The sequence below is a fragment of the Acomys russatus genome, chromosome 8 (genome assembly GCF_903995435.1).
Source record: "Acomys russatus chromosome 8, mAcoRus1.1, whole genome shotgun sequence".
NCBI lineage: Eukaryota > Metazoa > Chordata > Mammalia > Rodentia > Muridae > Acomys > Acomys russatus.
In genome coordinates this window covers 15,687,483-15,712,075 of record NC_067144.1, presented here as the reverse complement: position 1 = coordinate 15,712,075, position 24,593 = coordinate 15,687,483, and the positions used below count along the sequence as shown (strand labels likewise).

Below are 24,593 nucleotides of genomic sequence, written 5' to 3'. Positions count from 1 at the left end.
GGCGGTACTTACATGTGCCTCAGTCTCCTTTGGCCTCTCATATGCTGCTCAGAGACCTGATCAGGAGAAAGCTGTGGAAAATAGCTGCACCGTGATGAAGATGAAGACTGCAGGGGGCGGAAAAACAAGGTTTCACACCTCAGCAGTTTTTAGCAACAGAAATTACTGGGGGCCTCCCCAATCAAGTGCAGGGAACTTGGCTCCCTTTGAGGGTGCTGAAAGTATGAATCTGTGGCGAATGGCTCCCCTCACTTCTTCCTGCCCCACTGCCTTTGCCTTCCGGGCGTCATCTACTACAGACAAACTACATGGAAGTGGCAGCTACTTCTTCTTTCAGCTTCTCCATTGGTTTAAGAGGTTAGACCACTCAACGCATGCTTTTTATGATATCATAAAAGTAACTGTTCTGTCTGTGGGTTTGTTATGCCCAAAGTTTAAAAGACTCCCCGAACAGACCACCCAAGAGCAGAGTCCCAATGCAATGGCAAGGAAGTCTTTAATGTAGGTTCGAACCCAGAACACACCTCCTATGCACTGACACAGCAGATGCAGGCAAGTGGCCTTGAGTCTCAAGTGAGAGGGGTTTTTATCGGTTTTAGACAGAGAAATGGATTTTACCAGTATATGATTGGATGGCATTTGGGCAGAAAAGCTGCAAGCAGGGAGTTACGAGCCTTGGCATTTCATGGTTGGTAATAGGTGTAGGGGCAAGTTGGCCTATAGAAAAGATTGGCTGAAGCCGTCATGGAGTGTTAGGAACTTCGGCCTGGCTTCTCCTAATAGGTTGTTGCTATGTGCCAGACCACCCGCTGGTCAGCTTGACCAGCAGAGAGTATATTTGGACTTTCCCAAGGTGAACTGATTGTGTTGCTAGGGAATATTTTTCTGTTTAGAATAGTTTGTGATTTTTCTAGAAGCTGGGTTCAGCCCTTGGCTAGGTTTACCACAAAATGGAGTTTGTTTTTCAAAATGGAGTTTGTCTGGTCCTTACAATTTCATAATAGATCTCTGAGGACCATTCCAATACTGATATTCCATGATTTTATAATAGGGAGTTAAATTATTAAGGACTGAGTATGGTGGCACAGGCCTTTAATCCAAGCCCTCAGGAGGCAGAGGCAAGTAGATCTGAGTTCGAGTCCAACCCAGCCTCCAAACAAAACAAAGCAATTATTATGAAGGTTAAATAGGAATGGGAGCTATACCCTTCAATCAGCTAACATCTCTTATCTTTGAGGAATGAGGTCACCCGTGGGCCACAGTTGTCTAGCATAAAACAGAAGTATCAACAAAGCCTCGTATAGCGATGGGAGAGAGTGCTTGACGGAGTACAAATCTGTACAGCAGACAGCAGGTCTCTGCTGCTGTGCAGTGCCAGGACTGAGCCTGGCGAACACAGAGGAGGGGCGGAGCGGGGCGAGGAGGGGCGGAGCTAGACGGCTGGCTTTGTTCTCGCCCCGCCCCGCTCTAGATATCGCGAGAGGGCGGGCCGGGCTTGGCTTCGGCGTCCGCGTCGCTCCCGCGCTGGGGCACTAGGCCGGCGTCCTCCGCGGGCGGCGGGCTACAGTGCCGGCGGCGAAGGGCCGCCCGCCGCGCGGCGTCGCCTGTGGCGTTGCGGTCATTGTGTCGTGACGGTGACGCCCGTAGTGGTTTCCGCGACAGCGGGTGCGGCTGCTTTAGCCCGGCCTGGGCTCCGCGGCTGCCTGGAGGGTCTGTGCAGCTCCCATCTCTTCTCCTCCAGGATCCCACTCCAGCAGCGACCCTGAGCCGACAGCCGGAGCGACAGGCAATGGCGGCCTCGGCGGCCTCACACCGGCCCATCAAGGGAATCCTGAAGAACAAGACCTCTGCGGCTTCCCAGGTGGTGGCCTCGGCCGAACAGCCCCACCGGAGCGTCGAGGAGGAGCTGAGGTGAGAGGCGGGAGGCCGGCCCGGCGAGCGGTTGCCGGGAGCCGACCTCGGTCCTGCCCGTCCGCCCGCGGGGTGGAGGGAGGCCAGAGGTGGCCGAGGCGGTGGCGTTTGTCGCGTTTTTTTCTGAAGTACGTGTGCACACTTTAAACCTGGCTTTTGAACTTTGTGTCCTTGGGAACACTTAAGGAATCAAATTGAAGTTATCAAAGCTTTAGCAGTTACGCTTTTATTATCCCGCAACCTAAGCCAAGTTATCTAAACTTCTTCAGCAAGTTACTTTCTTGCCCTTAAATTTCAACCTAGGTTCAGGGTGACGAGATCAAAATAAAATAAAAATAAAAAAATCAACCACAAACCCATTTCCCCACTAAGCATCTTACCGCATTCGTCCTCTCAGTTCCTGGTTTGTCATTATCTCCGTACTAAGTGAAACCAAAATGTTAAGGTCACTGATCTATATTTAGTGGAAAGTTATTATTGCTAAGTATTTTTTCGTACCTGCAAACTAGAGTTTTGGGTGCTTTCTAGCTTTGGGTCCTGTTCGGCATATTTCAACTCAGAATACTTCAGAGAGAAGCAACTGGAGATCCTGACGGTAAGCATTGTGTGTGGTAGTAAATGGCTGGAAACCACCCAAGGTCCATTAGTGAGAACTGGTGAAATATTAATTATGGTACATTTGTATAATGGAACAATATGCCAGCCCGAAAAGAGGGGGAGCGATGGAGGGGATATGTCTGGCTACAGAGAAAACTCACCAGGGTTCAGTGCTCAATTAAAAGAATGTTACAATGTATAACTAGCTAGTACCACTGAGTCAGACAGTAAGGGGGCTTGGAGATTGAGTTACTGAAAATATGAGAGCTCTTGCATTTAGAAATAAGGCTTAAGAAAAGTTACTGAAGTTAGTAGTAGCACTAAAATGAGGATGCTCATGAAATCTTGGGCTATTGGAACTAGGACACTCCTATATTAAGGATCTCATTTAGAATTGCAAGAGTAACTAGCTGGAAACAAATTTATGGGGGAATTTGAAGAAAATCCCTTGTGTGAGTTGGACTTAGTCTTGCAGACTAGGATGAGAGAGCCCTGTCCAAGGACACCTCCTCCCTCATGAGGGTGTGTGACTGTAACCTTACTTCACTATTCTCCAACCTCTACTTGAAGTAAACTACTTTAAAGGGAGGTGACAGTGCTGTGGGTCTTGGGAAAAACGGAATGCCACAGTGTAACAAATAGTAAGTTCAAGATGATTGAAAAAAATGTAACTGCTTGGCACAGCTTGAATATTAAGCAACAGGAATGGGGTTCTCATTGACCTGTATTATGCAGGTGAGCTTTTTTCCAATTACCAAGTGCCTTATTTTTCTGTGCCTTTAACCCCCATGCATTCTCAGATTTGATGCATGGTAGTCTGGACAGAGCATTATGGGTTAGCCTCCCCCCGATGCCCATTAGATAAATGGCTTCTTCTGAAAGAGTTCCTGCCAGGGCAGATTCACTTTAAAAGGATTTTATAAGCTAGTTGACTGATTGCCTTGACTGTCGTTGTAGCCCTAGTTAAGCAGGCGCTACTAAACTCCTAATTCACTGAAGTTCGTGATGTATGATTTCAGCTCATAGGAGATAAGCCTTTTCATAATCACCGTTAGAAGATGGTGAAGCAAGGAAATTATAGTAATAAAGCTATGTTGTTGTCACAGTTCATGCAGGCAGTATTAATAGAGCTTCTTTTTAACAGAAACGATAACATTGTAGGTACATTTGAAACTAACTTTCGATGTTTGATTTCATTAAAATTAATAACCCAATCTAATATTTAAACACTAAAAATAAATGGTTCTTAGAGTTATGATATATCTAGGGCCCAGAAACATAAAGGTAGCATGCCATTTTAACTTGAAATGTCAGAGCAGTATGTAACCAGATGGCCATCATATTAATGTGAAAACAGCCAGAGATCTAAGTTGAGTGTTGTTACTCTAGTAATAAGTTAATGTCCCGCAGATGCTAAGCATTGTTGTACGCATTGAGTCCGCAGCCCTAAAGAAAATAAGGGATTATGTTCTCCACAGCTTCTGGTCATACATTGTCATCATCTGATCATTACTTAACCTTGCTTTATGTGTTTCTACTTAAAAACACCTTATTTATTTATTTATTTATTTATTTATTTATTTTGGTTTTTCGAGACAGGGTTTCTCTGTGTAGCCTTGGCCATCATGGACTCGCTTTGTAGACCAGGCTGGCCTCGAACTCACAGCGATCCGCCTGCCTCTGCCTCCCGAGTGCTGGGATTAAAGGCGTGCGCCACCACGCCCGGCAAAAACACCTTATTTAATACATAGTGTTTATTAAATATCATTTAGTTCACGACTGGTAGCACTCATGCCTGGATGGAGCTTATCCATGGTCAGTTCACATCATGGCCTTCTTCCACTTAGTGACACTGGGCAACACTTCACACTCAGGAGCCACTCACCAATAGAAACAGAAAAGTGCATGGTCCTAAGTACACCACAAAGTGAATACCTGTGGCTAGGATGTAGCTCAGTGGTCAAGTGCTTGCCTCACATATACAAGACCCTGGGTCTGATCCCCAACATGGAAAGGAAGACTCATGCTTGTATGAAGTATGACCAAAGCATGAGATGTACATGTTTCAAAAGGTCAATGAAACCTATTCTTTTGTACAAGGAGTTCAGTAATGTATGTTAGTAATTATAACAACAACAAAAAAATCAAAGAACACTTTTATAATATGAGAGCTGGAAGCAACAAGCAGAGCCTTGCCATATTTGGCCATAGCTCGCAATATGTTCCCCATGGACAGTTTAACATTTTCCTACTGTCCTGATGTCTGTGAGCATCCACTACACCACCTCAATATTGGTGTTTAGATTATAGGAGCATTCCAGTAAGGAAATTCCCAAATAGAGAATCTGCAGATAAGAGTTACATGCCTTTATCCTATAAAATGCAATTGCTTCATCATCATCTCTCTCACCTGCCTCAGTCACTGAAGGATATTATCTTATATAGTAATAAATATCAAGAGGTGGTTTTCTTTGCGTAGCCCTGATTGAATTAATGGCTGTCGAGGCCAGCCCGGTCTACAAAGCGAGTCCAGGACAGCCAAGGCTACACAGAGAAACCCTGTCTCGAAAAACAAAACAAAACAAACAAAAAACAAATTAATACTGTCAGTGGTTTCCTTGGGTCACATTTCTCGGGTGCTAGTTTTAGGGGATTAATTAAAAATGGCGTGCCAGGTGAGGGGTGTTGGTGGCGCACGCCTTTAATCCCAGCACTTGGGAGGCAGAGGCAGGCGAATTGCTGTGAGTTTGAGGCCAGCCTGGTCTACAAAGCGAGTCCAGGACAGCCAAGGCTACACAGAGAAACCTTGTCTCAAAAAAAGTCCCCAAAAAACAAAAACAAAAATGGCATGGCAGTGGACGCCTTTAATCCTCAGCCCTCATGAGGCAGAAGCAGGCGGATCTCTGAGTTAAAGGCCAGCCTGGTCTACAGAGTGAGTTCTAGGATAGCCAGAGCACCACAGAGAAACCCTAACTTGAAACAAACAAAAAAAAAAAACGAAAAAAGGGGCTCCACAAATCCACCTATTTAGGAAAGTTAAGTATAGCACATTGCAACATGGTACCTATACTGCTCAACTGTTTTTGAAAACCACTGTCCTCTCCTGAGACTGTGTAATTCCCACCGTTTGAGGATGCCTCTAGTGCAATCCACAGGTCAGGAAGGCCTAGCCTAGCATCTAGAGTGAGCGTATGTGCAGTTCATTGAAAACATCACTTTTTTGATTCTAAGATACTCTCACCAGAAAAACAAACAAATTCTATGATTATAAGATGCTATTCATTTTAAGGTGTATTTTTCAGATACGGAGTGAAAATATTTGTTTACGATTACTAAAAATACGTTAAATGTTACTAAATCCTGTTTTAGGAAAGTTGTAGTTCCGTGTTTAATAAATCCTATCTACACTACTCATTGATTTTTATTAGTTCTGCCTGTCGATGAATTACGCATTTATATCTATCTTAATATAAGTCTTAAATGAGTTAAAATACTGAGTCTAGTACTCTACTCTTTAACTATCTTGATATAGAAATGCAGAAATCTCATTTTTCATGCTCTCAGGTTCTTTTACATAGTCTACTTCAGAGTTTGCTAGCCAGCACAATCCAGATTCTGTTGTAGTTGTAGATCAGGTAAATTCACCTTCCTAAAACTGTGCTTGAGAATGACAGTGGCCACACACATAACCTCTGCGCTTGGGAATTGGGGAAGTATGAGGAGTAAGAGTTCAGGGCCATCCTTAGCAACATATCCAGTTCATGGCCAGTCTAGGCTAGGTAAATCCCCACACCCAAAGGTGCTTAAATTCCGTTGGCTACTCAAGTATGTGGAGTGTTAAAATCAAAGCTAATTAAAATTAAAAGGCTATTTCCTAAAGGATACCTTTTCGTTTAATTTCAATTGTGGTTTCAGGTTTCAAAGTCTTGAATCTTTACTAAAAAAGACAATTGTTGAAATGTGAGATTAAAATTTAATATTTTAAAGCAAAACCTCTCTGGCCATTCTGAGCACTGCCGAAAGTATCAGATAAACAAGGAGAAGCAACAAGAAGTACTGGGAGATCTTTGAGATGGAAACATTGGAACTAACAAAATGAAATTCAGAAGTGGCTTTTACAGGACAGGATTTAAACAGTCTTCAAAGCAGTCATCAAGGGGGAGGGTGAAACAGATCATCCGGTGCCTTGGCTATCACTGCAGATAGCGCCATGTCCTTATGCCCCTATTTCTGTCCGTGGAATCTGCGACCTAGTAAATGTCATATAGCTCATGGGACTATTTTAGTTGAATTCAGGTTTGCCCCTTGGGTTTTGTTACTCTGCCTCTAACATTAATTCTATTAAAATGTTAGGGATGTTACTTCCTATACCTATTGTCTCTATTGACAGTTTCTTCTCTTCACTCGCTTCCTACTTAAGAATTCTTAGCAATTTTTTGAGCCTGTTTTATGTTTATAAAACCCTTATTTTCAAGATGATCTTTCTTGGATTTGAATTTGAACATTTCTAAGAAAGATTTCTTTTCCTCTTGATTTTGTACTGAGGAAGGTTAGTATAACTTTGAGTGTGTTAAGATTTTTTTTTTAGGTGGTTAGCCACTCTTACACACAGATGCATGTACGTGCGTGTGTGTGTGTGTGTGTGTGTGTGTGTGTGTGTGTGTGTGTGTGTGTGTGAGCACCTAACTTTTTTTTTCTTTTTTCTTTTGTTTTCGAGACAGGATTTCTCTGTGTAGCCCTGGCTGTCCTGGACTCACTCTGTAGACCAGGCTGGCCTTGAACTCACAGAGATCCGCCTGCCTCTACCTCCTGAGTGCTGGGACTAAAGGCGTGCGCCACCACACCTGGCACACCTATTAAGATAGGACAGTGAGGTAGACTTTTATTTCAGCTGTTACTTTTTACTTCTGTAGGCTACTTCTGTGTGTCATAGCATAGTAGTGTTTGGAGTACCTAATATAAATTATGAAACTTTATTTTCAATATAGACACTAAAAGCTTTTTCCTCCTTTTTTAATTTCAGTAAAAAGTCTCAGAAGTGGGATGAAATGAACATCCTGGCAACATATCATCCAGCTGACAAAGACTATGGTTTGATGAAAATAGATGAGCCAAACACTCCTTACCACAAGTAATGTGACATGGACATCCTTTCTTTGTGCCTTTTGCGTTTCCATTTGCATTGATACAATCTTCTAATTAACAGATTCTTTAAATGTTTTATGTTTCTAGCATGCTAGTTAATGCTCTTCCAGAATATGTCTTTGCTAATAATGTATAACTTTATATTATTGTAGTAGTGAATATTTATTGCGCTTAGGTGGTTGTTAGCTGCTGGTACACACAAATTACTGAGTTTTTCATTGCTGTTGTTTATGTGTTTATAATGTGTGGAGGTGCCTGAGGAGGCCACAAACTGAAGTCAGATAGATCCTTGGAGCTGGAGTAGAGGTGGTGGGAGCTGCTTGGTTGAGTGCTGACCAGTCCTGACTAGCAGCAAGTGCTTTTGACTGCTGAACCATCTCTCCAGCTCCCGGGGTTGTCTTCTTTGAAAGGAAGATGAGATTTGAGGGGGTTTTGCTCCCCAAGTAGAAACCAGAGGCTTTCTTTGTATTTTCGTTTTGTCTGTTTTGTTTTTTAAAGGAAAACAACATGGAAGACAGATAGCTTTGTGTTATTTTGTGTGATGCTTTAGTTCTGATACTATGATTTTGGGAATTTTGTCTCAGAATTACTTATTTTGAGATATGATCACACATTGTATTTTAGGCCGGCCTGGAATTTACTATATAACTCAAACTGATCTTGAAGTCAAAATAGTCCTCCTGCATCAGCCTCTTGAGTGCTGAGGGCATGAGCCACCAGGTCCAGTTAGAATTTTTAAAAATATGGTATGGCAGTATCCAAAAAGAGACAAAAATAATCCACTGGTAAGTATTAAGAGACAATACAGATTCTAAATAGAACACTTAATATTATGGCTAAATCTGTAAGTCACATGGCTTATTTTTTCCCCGGTTCACAAATCTTTATTTACCAATGGAGTGATACTTTCACTTTTCCTGGTTACCGCCCCTCCCGTTGAGGGTTCCACTGAGCTCAGTATTATGGCAGGGGAAGGTCCTGGTGCCCCAGCACCTGGTTTGGAGAAGGAGCTTATCCTTCTCTTGGGGTTGCTGGTTTTTGTTGTCTGGAACAAGGCAGGGAGGAGGGACCACTGGCCGTCAGCACTCAGAGCTCCATAATGTCCCCAGGTGGGGATGCTGGGTAGTAGGGACTTGAGGTATCCCCCAGCCTCAGCAGCCTGAGTGCCTCAGTGATCAGGCTTCCAGGAGAGCACCACAGAAGCAGCTCTGGGCAGGGGCTCCTGAATGGTGGCAGGGCTTGGGGAAAAGTCACAGAGGGACTGCGGTAGGGTGGTCATTATATAGGCTGAGTCTGGAGAAATGAGTGGCTGTGTTCTCCTCAGACAGGAACTAGGCTGTGAGTCTTTCCAGTGGTGGCCTGTGGGTCCCCACTTGGGGGCCCTTGCTCCAGGAGCTGTTGCAGGATCCACTTTTATTTTTTTTATAATTGTATTGACATGGTTTCATGTAACCCCGGCTAACCTTGAATTTGCTATGTAGCTGAGGAAGATTTTGATTTTCTGACCCTCCTGCCTCCATCTGTAGTCCTGGTCCTACAGGACCAAGCCCAGTTGTGTGTTATTGGGGCTTTATGAATGTCGGGTGTGGGTTACATCAACAAAAGAGTGCTATCCTTTAAATTAATGGGATTTAGGGAGATGATGTGATGCTAACAAATACAGTACAAATACACATAAAGATGTAAAGTCCATGACAGAAATAGTGAAACAGATAATGAAACTAAATAGAAATGAAATGTGAGGAAAGGAATATGTGAAGAAATTTGTGCCCTTTTTTCCTCTTAATTATAGAATACACTTTAAAATATATCTCAAACCCTTAATCAAACGAGAATCCAAAGGCAGGATTTTCTTCCTTCTTATTAAAGCTGATAGCCACCGCTTCCTTCTCTGTGTTAGTGGAGGATAGCCGTCCTATAATAGCTCAGGTCAGACATGACTTAGTGGGGAAAAGGGTTGGTTTTTTGTTTGTTTGTTTGTCTTGATAACATTTAAAATGTAAGTCTGAATGGTAGAGCTGCACAGAGATAGCTTGGTCACTCTATGACAGGCTCGTGTTTACATGGAATAGGCTAAACTAGAATCTTATATTGTTTCAATGTACATATTAGTTTATGTTTTTTTATAGATACACACAATTCATTTGTAACCTAGAATTTTCTGTTGAACATTGGTACAAGTCAACAAATTATATTTCTTATATCCTACTCTACTTAAAATTTAAATGTTCAAAGTTTTTTTTTTCACATTTTCCTTGATTAAATGTATAAGCCAGCAGGGTTTTTTTAACATGTAGTTTTTTAATATGCATAAAATTCCTACAGTGGCTTGAATAGTACAGCTGTTTGTCTTTTGTTTGGTTTTGCTTTTTATTAAACTCTTTACAGCCTGAGTCCAGCCGCTCCTTCCTCTCCTCCTAGTCCTATCTTTACGTCCCATTCCTCCCTGCTTCTTCTCAGAAGGGGAGGCCCCCCCCAAGGGATACCAACCAGTCCAGGCACCTCAAGTCACAGCAGGGTTGAGCACATCCTCTCCAAGTCTGCCTACTTTTATAGTCTGCCTACTTTTATAGTACACGAGAGCAGAACTTTTGCTAGTTAACTTTTAAATCCTATTTATTAGGACTTTAGGGTCTGTATTCATTTGTTTTCTCATTGCTGTGACCAAATGTCTGCCCCCTCCCCCCAAAAAAAGCTTGAGAGGAAGAATTTCTGTTTCTCTTGACTCATGGTTTCAAAGGTTCATGGTGTCTGTCTGTGGTTGCTTGAACCCATGTACTTGGGATTGCACCCTGCTCACAGAGGGGATGTGAGACAGAAAGGTTTGTTTTGTTTTTTGGTTTTGGTTTTGGTTTTTTGTTTTGGTTTTTAGTTTTTTTGAGACGTTTCTCTGTGTAGCCTTGATCGACTGTTTTGGACTTGCTTTTGTAGACCAGACTGGCCTTGAACTCACAGTGATCCACCTGCCTCTGCCTCCCAAATGCTGAGTTTTAAAAATACTTTTGTTTTGTGATTCCATATATATTTCAAATATATTCTTTCCCCTCTCTTAATTTCTTTCTGATCCTCTCACCTCCCTACTCACCAATTTCCTTTTTTCTTTCATAGATTCATTTGTATATCAGTTGTTCTATGAAAAAAAAGAAAAAAAAAGTGCCCAGCTCTTTCTCTGAAGTAGGAGAAAGAAGCTAGCGTGCAGTAGGCACTCCAGAGTCTATCACACTGAACAACAGGGCCATACTGTGTTCAGGCAGTAATCCTGCATTGGAAGCTCTTTGAGAGAGTTCCCACAAAGGAGTGGTTACTTGGATGTTTCTGTGCATTTTTTAATCCAGTGAAGTTGGCAGTCAGAATTAACCACCAAAGGATCTAAGTTTATTTTTTTCTACTCTTATTGTCTATGTAGACCATTTCTTTCTTTCTTTCTTTCTTTCTTTCTTTCTTTCTTTCTTAAGATTTATTTATTTATTATGTATACAGTGTTGTGCCTACATGTAGCACCTGCAGGCCAGAAGAGGGTACCAGGTTTCATTGTAGATGGTTGTGAGCCATCATGTGGTTGCTGGGAATTGAACTGAGGACTTTTAGAAGAGCAGGCAGTGCTCTTAACCTCTGAGCCATCTCTCCAGCCCTCAACCATTTCTTTCTTAATGGTAATATATAAACACGAATTCCAACCAGCTCAACATTCTCAGTGCCTCTTTGTATTTCCAGTAGTTACAAAGTTGAGGCCATCTGGGCTGCATAGCAAGACAGTTAGTTCCCTTTCAAAATAATAAAATGGGTTATTTTGCATTATTGTCCAATTGCCTCATCAGATAGAAAAATTGACATTTTTTAGGGGTTCTTTTCCCTAGATAGTTTGAGTTTTTGGTACTTTATTTTTCTTCTTCTTCTCCTCTTGTTACGCTTTATTTTTGATTGCCGAGGATTGAACCTGGGGCCTTATGCATGTCTAGCAAGGACTGTACCACAGAGTTACATTCCCAGCCCAGTGCTATTGCGTAGAAACTATTTTAAAGTTAAATTTCAAAGATGGCAACAAACCTCTCAATAAATTATTTTTTTAAAGATTTACTTAGTTGTTATTTATACAATATTCTGCCCGTATGTATATCTGTGCTCCAGAAGAGGGCACCAGATTTCGTTATAGATGGTTGTGAGCCACCATGTGGTTTCTGGGAATTGAACTCAGGACCTTTGGAAGAACAGACTGTGCTCTTAACCTCTGAGCCGTCTCTCCAGCCCAAAAATTGTGTTTTCAATCTTGGTTTTCTAGCTATACAGTTTTAGTGTATCAGTTTTGATAATGTGCTTGTTAATGGAAATGTGCTTGTTCTTTGTAGTATGATAGGCGATGATGAAGATGCCTACAGTGATTCAGAAGGCAATGAAGTCTTGACTCCAGATATCTTAGCTAAGAAGTAAGTATTAGTGCACTTCCTATAGAGTGTTAATTGTACAAAGTCAAGACATTTCCTGTTGTTCTGCTTGTGTATTTGTAAATAAGAGTCTGTGCTTACCAAGGGTTGGGGGCTTACTGACAATTAAACCCAGGGCTACATGTTAAATACTTGATTAACACTGAGTATGATTCTCAGCTCCTACCTAGATTTTTCATATCAAATATTATAGTCTTTTTTGATTTCTCTCAATCTAACCATGAGGTGGTTAGCAGTAAGGTGCTGCTTACTGGTCTCTACACCCATTCCTACTTTTTCAGTTACAGTTCTTTATCAGTTAATGATTGTTTGGGGGTATTTTTATGACTCAAGTTGAATGTGTCATTTCAGAAGTACACTTATCTTGACAGTTACTAATTTCTTCATAAATATTATTGTGTAGATTAGCTGCTGCTGAAGGCTCAGAGCCAAAGTATCGGACTCGGGAACAGGAAAGCAGTGAAGAGGAAGATAATGACCTTTCACCTGAAGAGCGAGGTAGGTTATCCATTCAGCTACTTTTAGTGTGATGGCAGTAATTTCTGTTAAAATAAATTTATTTGGAAGATTGGAAAAATACTTTCATATTTGGGAAGTGGTGGGCAGGGAAAGAGAAAGCAATAGAACATAGAATTTATAATTCAGATTCTCCATATGTGAGTTTCTTATATAATAGTATTCCCCCCATTAAAGAAGTTGGAAGAAATACTGCCATATTCCAAGTATTTGCAAATATTCCTTTTGTATTTTTTTACTGCCTCATTGAAAGTAGACATTCAGTAAATGCATAATGACATCAATGATTTTAGCATCATTTATTATTTGAATGATCTTCAAGTGGATAGATTACTTCATTGCTTATGCCTTTTCTGTTTGAGGATAGTGATGCAGGGCTGGAGGTGTAGTTCAGTTGGTAGAGTCAACTACCTAGCATGCACGGAGCTCTGAATTTGAGCCTCAGCATCAAATAAAGTGTGTTTTTTGTAATTACAACCTAGAGAGGTGGAGGCAGAAAGATCAGACGTTTACCCTCATTCTTGACTGTGTAGTACAAGGTCATCCTGAGCTACTTGAGACCCTGTGTCAAAGGGGGAAAAAGGAAATTGCCAGGCAGTGGTGGCACATGTCTTTAATCCCCGCACTTGGGAGGCAGAGGCAGGTGGATCACTGTGAGTTCGAGGCCAGCCTGGTCTACAAAGCGAGTCCAGGACAACCAAGGCTACACAGAGAAACCCTGTCTCGAAAAAACATCATCATCATCATCATCATCATCATCATGAAATAAATAAATAAGGAAATCTGTATAGGTTTTGTGGGACACAGAGCAGCGATGTCTTAGAAAGGAAGCTCTCATTACAGGAGGTAAGAGGCCCTTGTGGTCCAGAGAGATGTGTCCAGTTAAAGCATTACTGCCTACGTGTGGTTTTGTTTACGTGGAATACTGCTCATAGAAGGAATTTTTAAAAAAGATTTATTTATGTGAATTCTCTTATCTTCATGTACACCTGCAGGCCAGAAGAGGGCATCAGATCCAAGTATACATGGTTGTGAGCCGCCATGTGGTTGCTGGGAGTTGAATTCAGGACCTCTAGAAGAGCAGACAGTGCTCTTAACTGCTGAGTCATCTCTCCAGCCCAGGAATATGTTTTTCTTGCTGGGTTTTTTTTTGTTTTGTTTTGTTTTGTTTTTTTAATACTTTTGGAGCTATGTGAATGTGTTATCTTTTCAACATACAATTGGGTTGGAGAGATGACTGTTGCTGAGTGTATACTGCTTTCCCAGGGAACCTGAGTTCAGATGGGTCACAATTGTTAATAACTCCAGCCTCAGGCACCTGTACTCACAGGTGTGTAGTGTGCACTCATGTCCTCACTCTATGGACCAGACTGTCCTCGAACTCAAGAGATCCACTTGCCTCTGTCTCCAGAATGCTGGGATTAAAGGCATGGGCCACCACTGCCTGGCTAAAAATAAATCTTTAAAAGAATATAAAATACCCATTGTCCATTGGTATCTGTAGGTATTGAACCTGGAGACTCCACCAACAATGATTCAGAAATATTTGAGGGAAGAAAAATGAGCCATGTAAAAAGGACAGACTCGTTTTTCTTGTCATTTATTTCCTAACAGTATAGAATAGCAACTATTTACAAAGCATTTAACCAAGAAACGACAGAATTATAAATTATGGTTATTTTAAAATACCACACCATCATACATGAAAGATTTGAACATTTATAGATTGTGGTGCCCAGGAGCCAATCCCTCAGGTACTGAGGGATGACTTATACATAGTTCTTCCATTCTCTTTATAAGAAAATAATCAAAATATGTAGCTCAATGGCAGAACAGTTGGGTAGCACTAGTAAAGCCTGTTTACCAGAATCTCAGGCCAAGCCCATTGTCAGCATTAGAATCTGACAACAGCACAAGGAGCCCTGAAGAGGGTTTCCAATAAGAATTGTTTCTAGGTTTTCCTACATTATTCTCCCAAAACTTTTATCTACTAAGGGTGAGGATTTTATTGATGTACACTATCAGTTCTCATTAAGGGTAATCTATCCATCAATTTGTAGTTCCATGAGTCAACCTGTAGAGGGTGCCTTTTGACCTATTTATATAATTTTATGAAATAAGTTCCTACTGGTAGAATTACTAAATTATGGATGTTTTTCACTTTAAATAAATAATTACATGTCAGGAAAGTATTTTGAATTTACAAAGGATCTGTTTGGTTTTTTTTTGAGACAAGGTTTCACACAGTAGCCTAGGCTGGCCTTGAAGTTACAGTGATTCCCTGCCTGATCCTCATCAGTACTGGCCTTAGAGCTGACAATAATACTATTTTTTAAGCACATATTTGCTATTTTTGTATAAATGTGTAGGCATTTGAGCCAGCATATGAGAAAGTTAGAGGACAGATAACAGGAGTCAGTTCTTCACCAGGTGAAATCTGGGATTGAACTCAGGTCATTAGGTTTGGCAGCAAGCACCTTCACCTGCTAAGCCGTTTAATCAGCCCAGATATTCCTCCTTCTTTCTTCTTCTTGTTGTGGGATTTTTTGTTTGCTTGTTTTGTTTTGTTTTGTTTTGTTTGAAGACAGGGTCTCTCTAGGTAGCTCTGTTTGTCTGGAACTCACTCTGTAGACCAGGCTGGCCTCAAACTCTCAGAGAGCTACATACCTCTGCCTCCTGAGTGCTGGTACTAAAGGTGTGCACAACTATGCCTGTCTAACCCAGATATTCTTAAGAAGAGAAATCTAATGTATAGCACAGTAATTAAAATTATTAGCTGTGGAGTCTGAGAAATACGTTTGTGCTCCAAGTCCAATACTTGTTTAAGTTGCCTAATTTCACAGAGCCTCTAGTTCTTATTTTCTAAATTGAGAAATGTTTGTTTGTTTGTTTGTTTGTTTGTTTCTGGGTTTGGCTATGCAAACCTGTGGTATTAATGACTCAAGAGGCTGGGGCATTATGATCTATTGGAGTCCTCAAGTTCAGGACCAGCCTGGGAAGTTTAGTGAGACACCACCACCCCATCTCAAACAAACAGACTTTAAGCTGTTGGTGAAATGAGGTATTTAAAGTACTTAGTACTGGTCATGTTGTATTCTAATTGGCAGTAAATACTAACTTTTAATAACTTAATATAATTAAAATATCTTCATAAAAGTAGCCTCCTTGAGTTCATATAGTTCATAATATGTAGATATGCTTTTTTTTTTTTTTTTTTTTTTTTTGCATTATGTTCCTCTACTGTGTAGAACTGCAAAACGAATGGTAATAATCAAAAGAGGATTAAGGGATTGGGAATATGACTCAGTTGCTATAATACTTGCCTAGCATTCACGAAGCCCTGGATTCCATCCCTAGCACTGCATAAAGGGGGCTGGTGTCACCTGCCTGTAAGCCCAGTGTTAGGGAGATAAAGAGGATCAGAACCTCAGGGTCATCTTTGGCTTCCTCATGTATTTGAGGCCAGCCTGGAATGTGTGAAACCTGTTTAAAAAACAAAACAAAACAACAACAAAAACCAAGATGGAGACCATTTATGTCAGCTTTCTGAGAAATGAGATTAGTGCGTGCGTGCGTGCGTGCGTGCGTGCGTGCGTGCGTGCGTGCAGGCTGTGGCTGTTTCTAGGGAGGATGTTGCTCCTTGAGAGCCGCATACCTTATTTTTTGAAAGGGCTTCTTACTAGGACTGAGACTCACTAATTAGGCAGAGCTCTCTGACCAGATTTGCCTGTCACAGCCTCCCAGTGCTGGGATTACAAATGCCCAACACCATGTCTAGTTTATTTGGTTACTGGGGACAAACTCATGCTTCTCTGGCAAGCATTTTACCTACTCATGTGACTTCCCAGCTCCTGTTTTACAGACTTTTAGGGTGAGGTTTTGTGCGCGCGTGTGTGTGTGTGTGCACGCGCGCGCTCACTTGAGAGTGTGCATGCAAGCGTGTGTGTACCATGTGTGTACCTGGTACCAAAAGAAGGCATGAATCTCCTGAAAATGGATTATAGTCATTTCTGAGCACTGTGTGGGTGCTGGGACCTGACTCTCGATCCTCTGCAAGAATAGTAAATGCTTAAACAACGAAATGTCTGTCCCGCCCCTGTGGAGATTTTCAGATTATATAACTTAGAATAATAAACTTCTTTGTTTATATTTAACAAAAAAATACTGAATATAAACTCCTAAGAATAAGAATTGAAATTGAACCTATAAGCATTGTGGAAGCTGGGAGTGGTAGTGCACATTTAATGCCAGCACTAGGGAGGCAGAAGCAGACTGATCACTATGAGTTCAAGGCCATGCTGCTCTACATAGAAACTTCCAGGACAGCCAGGGCCACATAGTGAGACCCTGTCTGGAAAAAACCAAACCAAATAGCATTGTGAACTATATGGTACTGTTCATTCCAACAAAGATTAAGAATGATAGGCTAAGTATGTCGATCACTGATGAGGCTGTTTGCTTAGTATACCTGAGCCCAAGGTTCAGTCCTCAGAACTATAAAAAGAGAAGGAACAGTTTTATTTTTAGTGTGAGTCTGAGAGAGTAGGCTACTTATATTGTATTGATAAGTATGACAGCTGCTTTAGGCATTTAAAAGTGCTACCAGTTTCTACTTAGTATACATATACATATGAAAAAAAAATAACACAAAACATTATTTACCTTTAGTTTATGTGATTATTAAAATTTATACTATATATTTCATCTTTTAAAATATTTTATGGTATATATAAAGTAGTGTGCACTTGTAAAAACACTTATATTGAGAAAATATATAAACTGTGTCTGTATAAATTACATCATTGAAACGTTGAAAAAATAGGGAGAAACCAGAAACCTTTGGCTCAGAATAGATAATTATATCTCACTACTTGAAACCAAACCTTTTACAAAGTAGAAGTGATCACTGAGTCTATCGTAGATAAACTTGGATATATGACCATGTTAACAAAATAGTAAGTGTGGAAACAAATTATACCATAACATGTGACTCATTTTCAGAAAAAGGTTAGCTAAGAAATGTTAATAATCTCTGGATGTCTTTGCCTTGTTCTCTTGTGTCTGAAAATCATGCGTACTAGGCACAGAATCCAACCACCTCTGTCTCCCATTCCTGAGTGAGGAATTTGGAAGTGTTTTAACATTTCTATTACCAATATATCTTACTTTGATGAGTAAAGGTGTGGGTGGATATTAGCTTTACCTTCACATCTGTATAGTTAAAGATGTCGTTAAAAAGTTAAAAATAGCTGGGCATGGTGGCGCACACCTTTAATCCTAGCACTCGGGAGGAAGAGACAGGTGGATCCCTGTGAGTTCAAGGCCAGCCTGATCTTATAAAGTGAGTCCAGGACAGCCAAGGCTAACATGGAGAAACCCTGTCTCTAAAAACAAACAAAAAAGTTAATCATAGATACCCTGGTACATGTCTGTGTACCATGCTACTAAGACGGCTGAGATAAGTAGAAAAAAGAAAACCTGACTGATAAGATCTTGGTAATAATATAACTATAACACTTAGGGGAGGGAATTAGGGTACACTAAGAAAGGACTTTGGATACCCTTATTCTGCTGATGGCTGTGCTATTTTGTAGGTAAAATCATCAGTAAAGCAAGGATGATGAAATTTTAATTATTTTTATTGACAACTTTATCTTATTCATCTTAAAGTTACTTTTATTTGTGAGTGTTTGCCTACATTATTTGTATATGTTCTACATGGCCCAACAAGGCCAAAAGAGGGCACTCAATCCCCCTGGGTCTGTGAGGTTACTGATGGTTGTGAGTTTGCATGTGGGTGCTGGGAACTGAACTTAGATCTCTGCAAGAAGCAGCAAGTGCTCTTAACCATTGAGCTACTGAGCTGTCTCTCCAGCCCTTTATTAATTAATTAATTAATTAATTAATTAATTAATTAATTTATGAGTGCTTGGGTTCAAATCTTAGAATCATTTCTCTGTTTCTTCATGAATAGTTTAATGAACTTCTCTTTTTAAATTTCTGAGTGCCCTGTCTGCATGTATACCTGCAGGCCAGAAGAGGCCATCAGATAGTCATGAGCCACCATATGGTTGTGGGAGTTGAACTCAGGACCTCTGGAAGAGCAGCCAGTGCTCTTAACCCCAGCCCTCAAGGAAGTTCTTTTAGTAAAATATGGCAGTTGTGTTAAATTGCCACTAATTATGTTTTTGAAGTAGTGACAGTTTTTTTTTAAACAGATAAGCATTTTTTTAAAGGAAATATTTTCTTGGTGAAGTAGAAGTCATAATCAAGCCTGGTATGTGCCTATTTAAGTCATTTGCACGTTTTATTCTGTGCTCAATTGTGTATGCATGGTCAAGTGGAGGATGCAGAGGACAGCCCCCAAGAAATGATCTTGCCCTACACCATGTGGGCCAGATGAGCTGTCTCGCCAGCCCGGGTGCACTCCTATAACATTAAGTAGCATTTAGGAGGCAGGAGAATTAGGAGATGTAGGTAACTCTGTGCTGCATAGAGAAACCTGCGGGGAGGGGGGTAGGAGTGCATGGAAATGAAAATACTAGCATTGCTCATAATTCTTGACCCAGAATTAACCACTATTAGTTGTTGGATCTTTTTCGTAATGTGTGTATATGTCTGCAGGCTTTGTGCATTCTTCATTCATAAGATTATAGTTTACTTTTTGCCTCTCATTCAATGCTTGTTGGAACATTTTGTAATAGCTTTGTCCATTCCTAATCATCGATTGAGGTGTATACTTGAGTCATTTAAATAAAGAACTAGCAACATGTTTATAAGGTTAATATTTTAGATTTTGTAGGCTGAATCATCTTATTACAAACTACCTGACTCTGCCATTGAGCACAAAAACAGCCTTCAACTGACAAACATTTAAATGAGTGTAACAGTATTGCACTGACAGAATAGGCCTGGACCAGTTGGTCTCCCAGCCAACTCCTTCTAAGCTGACAGTACACTTTTAAATCTTTTCTAGAGAAGAAGCGGCAGTTTGAAATGAAAAGGAAGCTTCACTACAACGAAGGACTGAATATTAAGTTAGCTAGACAGTTAATTTCAAAAGACCTACATGATGATGACGAAGATGAAGAAATGTCAGAAACTGCAGATGGAGACAGCATGAATATCGAAGAGTCAAATCAAGGTCAGATGCCTTAAAAGTATCATTGGCACTGTGGACTGTGCTTCTCTGTGCCTACAATAGTGCGCTGCATTTTGCTTAAACATATGGAAAATCCCTCAGGACATCTTGCTGATTTGCTTTATTGTGTATATCAATGTTTCTATAATTTCAGTCCTTTTGACCAATTTAAAAATAAATTTTATTTCTAAAGTTAATTTAATAACATTATATATTATGTGGGTTGTTTTTGTTTGGTTTGGTTTGGTTTCTTTTCTTATCTATTACTTGGTTTTTAATAAGGATATTTGGTTTGACTATATGAAGTCATATTTTATTGTTGTTTTGCAGTGAAAACTGAACCAGGGCCTCACAACATACTATTAAAACTTAAAGAAAGCAGGGATTTTTGTTGTGTTTCGTTTTTTGTTGGAGTGTTGTTTGTGGGACTTTATGTGGGTGAGATGGTCTTATACTGTATCACAGGGCTTATACTGAAATCACAGCAGTTCTGTCTCAGCCTCTCAAGTGCTGACAATCACTAACCACCTGTCTTAAAACAGAACAAACCCATGTTTTTTTAATATGGAAGATTTGTTCTGACATTTCCTTTACTATACTGACAATTATTTTGATTTCCATTCTTTCTTTTTTAATTTAAATTGAGATAAAGCCAAGCTGTGCAGCCCACATGAACTTCACTCCACCTCCCTCAGCCCAAGTGCTGGGGTTACAGGCGTCCACTATCACATGCAACTTCTCTCTCTCTCTCTCTCTCTCTCTCTCTCTCTCTCTCTCTCTCTCTCTCTCTCTCTCTCTCTCTCTCTCTCTCTCTCTCTCTCTCCTTTTAAGTCTTAGACAACTAGTTTTTGCAGCCTAGCAATTGGAAATCATAGGAAATATGTTTTATTAAATTTGTTTTTGAGGTACACAATCAAACCCAGAGCCTTGTATATATCTACCACTAAAGTATATAACCCAACACCTATTTTTGATCAGCTGTTATTCTGTTTAGCAAAAGTGAGCCAGGCATGATAGTACACATCTGTCATCTAGCACTAGCCTTGGCTCAAGAATCACTGTGAGTTCAGGCCTGTCTTGAAAACGCAGTGGTTGTTCTACCTCCCTAATGAGATGGCGTGTGTAGCCACAGCCTCTGGTTTATACTTGTATGCTGATATCCTCTGTGGCAGTGTAATTTATCTGTGGGGCCTAAACTGGTTCAAGTAAATAGTTGTTATATTTTCATGTGCACTGTGAAGCAGGAGTAGTCCTGTGATAAGAGATGGTAAATCACTATCTCACTATAGTGTCCGGATTACATTATGTAACTTGAACAAACGTCATCCTAGTAATTGTTAAATCTTTCTCTTCCTGTAACCTATTTTTAATTGATCAAAAATAGGGACTGGGGCATACTTCAGTGCGTATGCTGTCTCCTAAGTGCCCTGAAGTCTTTGTTTTCCACCCCCACCCCCACCCCCACCCCCACCTATCTAAGGAACTTCCCATCAGCTTCATTCAGATTCTCACTTTAGCTGTCAACTCTCAGTGTGTGCTAATACTCCTCATTTGCTGCTGAAATTTTTTACCCAACTCAACACAATGATTAAGAATAAAGGAAAAATCAATATCTCTTTTTCATTTTCTCTCTTCATTTCTCTCCCACCCCCCCCCCACGCCATAGGTGGGTTTTTTTTTTTTTTCCAAAAACATTTTAAATTTATTCTTTGACAATTTTACATATATTTTGGTCATACCCACTCCCCAAGTTTTCCTTCTAATTCCTCCTAGACCACCTCCAACCACATCTCCTCCCAACTTAATGTTCTCTCAGCCCACTCAATCCAGTCAGTGCTGCCTGCACGTGCATAGGTGTAGGCCCATCCACTGGAGCATGGGCTTATCAGGGCCTACATCTCTGAAGAAAACTGACTCTCCCCAGCAGCCATCAGCTACCAGTAACTCCTCTGCTAGGGGTTGGGTGGGGGGTCTTGTGATGCCCCTCCTTCATCCATACTGGAATTTGACTGCCTTATCTTGTGCAGACAACCATAGCTGCTCTGCATTCCTGAGTAGAATGGCGTTTGTCATATCTAGAAGACACTACTATGTCACAGCAGTCCTCCCCAGCTTCCATGTTCCCTGAGCCATGGCGGGGATTTAGATACCTCATTTGTGGCTGAGCACCCATGGTCATTTACTATCTTCACTTGGACCTGTTGTGAGTCTCCATATTAAGCAGTTTCTACTGTATAAAGAAGTTCTCTGATGAGGGATGAGGGCTACACTAATCTGTGCCTAACAGCTCTTGAAAAATTTTTACTGGTCATTTGTTCATCTCTGCTTATTAGAGATTAAACTTCATAGACTATATATAAATGTGTTTTCCCAGGTAAGTATAATAGAGTATAAAATGTGTTAGCTCTATCCCTGAGTCTTCTGAAGTGAAAATTAAAGTACCCTCGAATAGTATAACTTTCATAGCATCTTAAAAGTGCACAGGGATGGAGCACGCTGTACAGTGAGACTGTTAGACAAGTTTCATATCTTCAACTTTTTGCATCTTAACCCTTCTTAACTAAACTTCAAAGACTCCATGTTTTGCAAAATTTACTACTTTTAGAACATTGGGAATTTCCTTCATCTTCCCTTCCCTTCCTCTTTTCCCTCTTCTCCCTTCTTTTTGCTTCATTCCTCTGTGTATTTCTGTTTCCATACGTAGAGAAGTGAACTTGTTTGCTATCAGGTAGTTGGAGCTATAACACTTAACTTTCCTTCTGTGATTTCTTACAATGTCCATTTTGAAACCTATTTGCCCTGTCTCTACATAGATATTCCTACTTTTAGAATATTTAATGGTATTTCTAGATTCTTTAAAATCAGTCTAGTTTTGCCTACATGTTACTGTTAATTTAATGGTATGTCCTAATAATGCTTATTATTAGGCTTATAATTATTATGGTGGTATTATTTACACACTTTGACAATCAATAAAGAAACACCTGATATATTTTATAATAGCCTTAATTCACCTGGGGCATGGCACATATTACCTCCTCAGTTGCCTTCCATTATCTCCCAGCCTCCACCCCATGCCATCTGCTTCTAATAATTTCTATCTGGGCTGCCTCCCATCCTTAATCCCAAAGTACTTGCTAAGGTTGTTCATCTGGGCCATTTCTTTCCACGTGGAACTTCAAAGTTCCTCCTCTGGGCCTATGTGGGTCTTTTTATCCCTTGGCTATCCTCCTCTTTATTCCTCCCCCTTCCTGTCTGCTTCTCCTTCCCAAGATCCTCTCCGTCCCAAAAGCCTTCGAACCTTCGCCACACCTACCTTCCTCCAGTCCTGCCCAGGTATCAGCTTTCTTTCTTTCTTAGTCAAAACAGGGAGACAAGATTAAGTAATACTTGGAGGGTACCTGACAGTCTGTGGTAAATATCTCGAGGACAAGCAATTAACAAATACACAGCACCAGACCCTACTCCAACACCTCCATGAAACACATCTTACTGATTTATTACAGTTTTTATATTTGCTTACTACCCATGCCAGGGAAAGAGTTTAAGTTTTGGCAGTTAATTTCCAAGTTGGTCGTAGTTGGGTAATACCTGAGGAAACCCAGGACTGCCAAGGCTACACAGAGAAACCCTGTCTCGAAACAACAACATACCTGAGGAACCCACCTAAGAGGAGGACTGAGGCTGTGGGGCTCAGAGTTTCCAAGGTTTCAGCCCACGTACGCTTGGCTCTGTCACTGTGGGCCTGTGGTGAGGCAGAGGGCATGGTGGTGACCATGGAGGAGCAGGGCACAGTATAGCCACCAGGAGAGTGTCCTGGTCCTTTAGCTTAAGCTCCACCTCCCTAAGCGTATAGTGCCTTTCAGAGTAGACTGAAACCCTCAGCACATGAGCCTGTAGGCATTTCATAGTCAAATGATAACTGCAGATGATACTGACTTTCCCCTTTTATCTTTACAGGATCTACTGCAAGTGACCATCTGCAACACAAATCACAAAGTTCATAAAAGAAATGTGTTCAGCAGCGCAGTCGTTTGTCAAATACAAACCTTGTTCCTATACTACACTGCTTCTTTGTTCTCTACAATTCGTGACTTACATACCAAAATACACACCAGTTACATATTGCCAAGAATTAAATGGTAACTCTAGAGACTGCGTAGATGGAAAATGCCTAATTACGCATATATTCTTGTGCCTCATACTTCACCATAAATACAGTGTAATGTCATTAGTCCAAAACTGCTTTACTTTTGTAAGAACACTGGTTAATTTGTATAAGATATTATATAGCTTTTTATGCTTTAGAGATTAAATAATGTCATAGGGGGAAACTAATTTATTTTTGTCACTTCTAGATGGTGGTACCTCTTATAAAATGTTTGCAGGCGTAGTTTGATGTTTTTCTTCTTTTAATCAAAAGCCTATATATACAGTGGGATATATAGATGGATAAATATTTAGGCTGAGAGATATTTTTTAACATTTATCTTTAACTTGTTTGGGCTAATTAAGAAGGTGTCTAAGAGTTAATGTTCATTTTCTGCTCTGACCTTTAAAATTCCTGTTGCTTTTCCTTGTTCTCAAAAGGAAAAGGAATGATTTTTTTTTTTTTTTTTTTAAATCCAAACTGGTTTCCCCCATTCCCACCCACACTCAAATAAATTACCAGGTTAAAGTTGCACTGACATCTGCACTGCTTGTTTTAGTACCCTGGGCAGACCTCAGATGAAGTTCCTAATACCATGTGCTATCTCTGCATTCCCTTTATTTATATACCTGTCTTAGCCTCTCTCATTTCCTACTCCCTTCTGCCTGTTCACATATAGTTGTAAAGATTG

The 24,593-nt window shown here is 40.6% G+C and overlaps 1 protein-coding gene and 1 pseudogene across 1 annotated transcript; one reads left to right on the top strand and one right to left on the bottom strand.

The window, feature by feature from the left end:
* The first annotated feature begins 1,647 nt into the window (after positions 1-1,647).
* Positions 1,648-24,364, top strand: Ppp1r2 (protein phosphatase 1 regulatory inhibitor subunit 2). The gene is made up of 6 exons (XM_051149730.1): positions 1,648-1,911; positions 7,532-7,639; positions 12,000-12,077; positions 12,499-12,593; positions 19,588-19,755; positions 23,713-24,364. The coding sequence occupies exons 1-6, from the start codon at positions 1,790-1,792 to the stop codon at positions 23,757-23,759; spliced, it is 618 nt and encodes a 205-aa protein (XP_051005687.1). The 5' UTR covers positions 1,648-1,789; the 3' UTR covers positions 23,760-24,364.
* On the bottom strand, positions 8,740-10,918 carry LOC127193196 (host cell factor C1 regulator 1-like; annotated as a pseudogene).
* Positions 24,365-24,593: the final 229 nt, after the last annotated feature.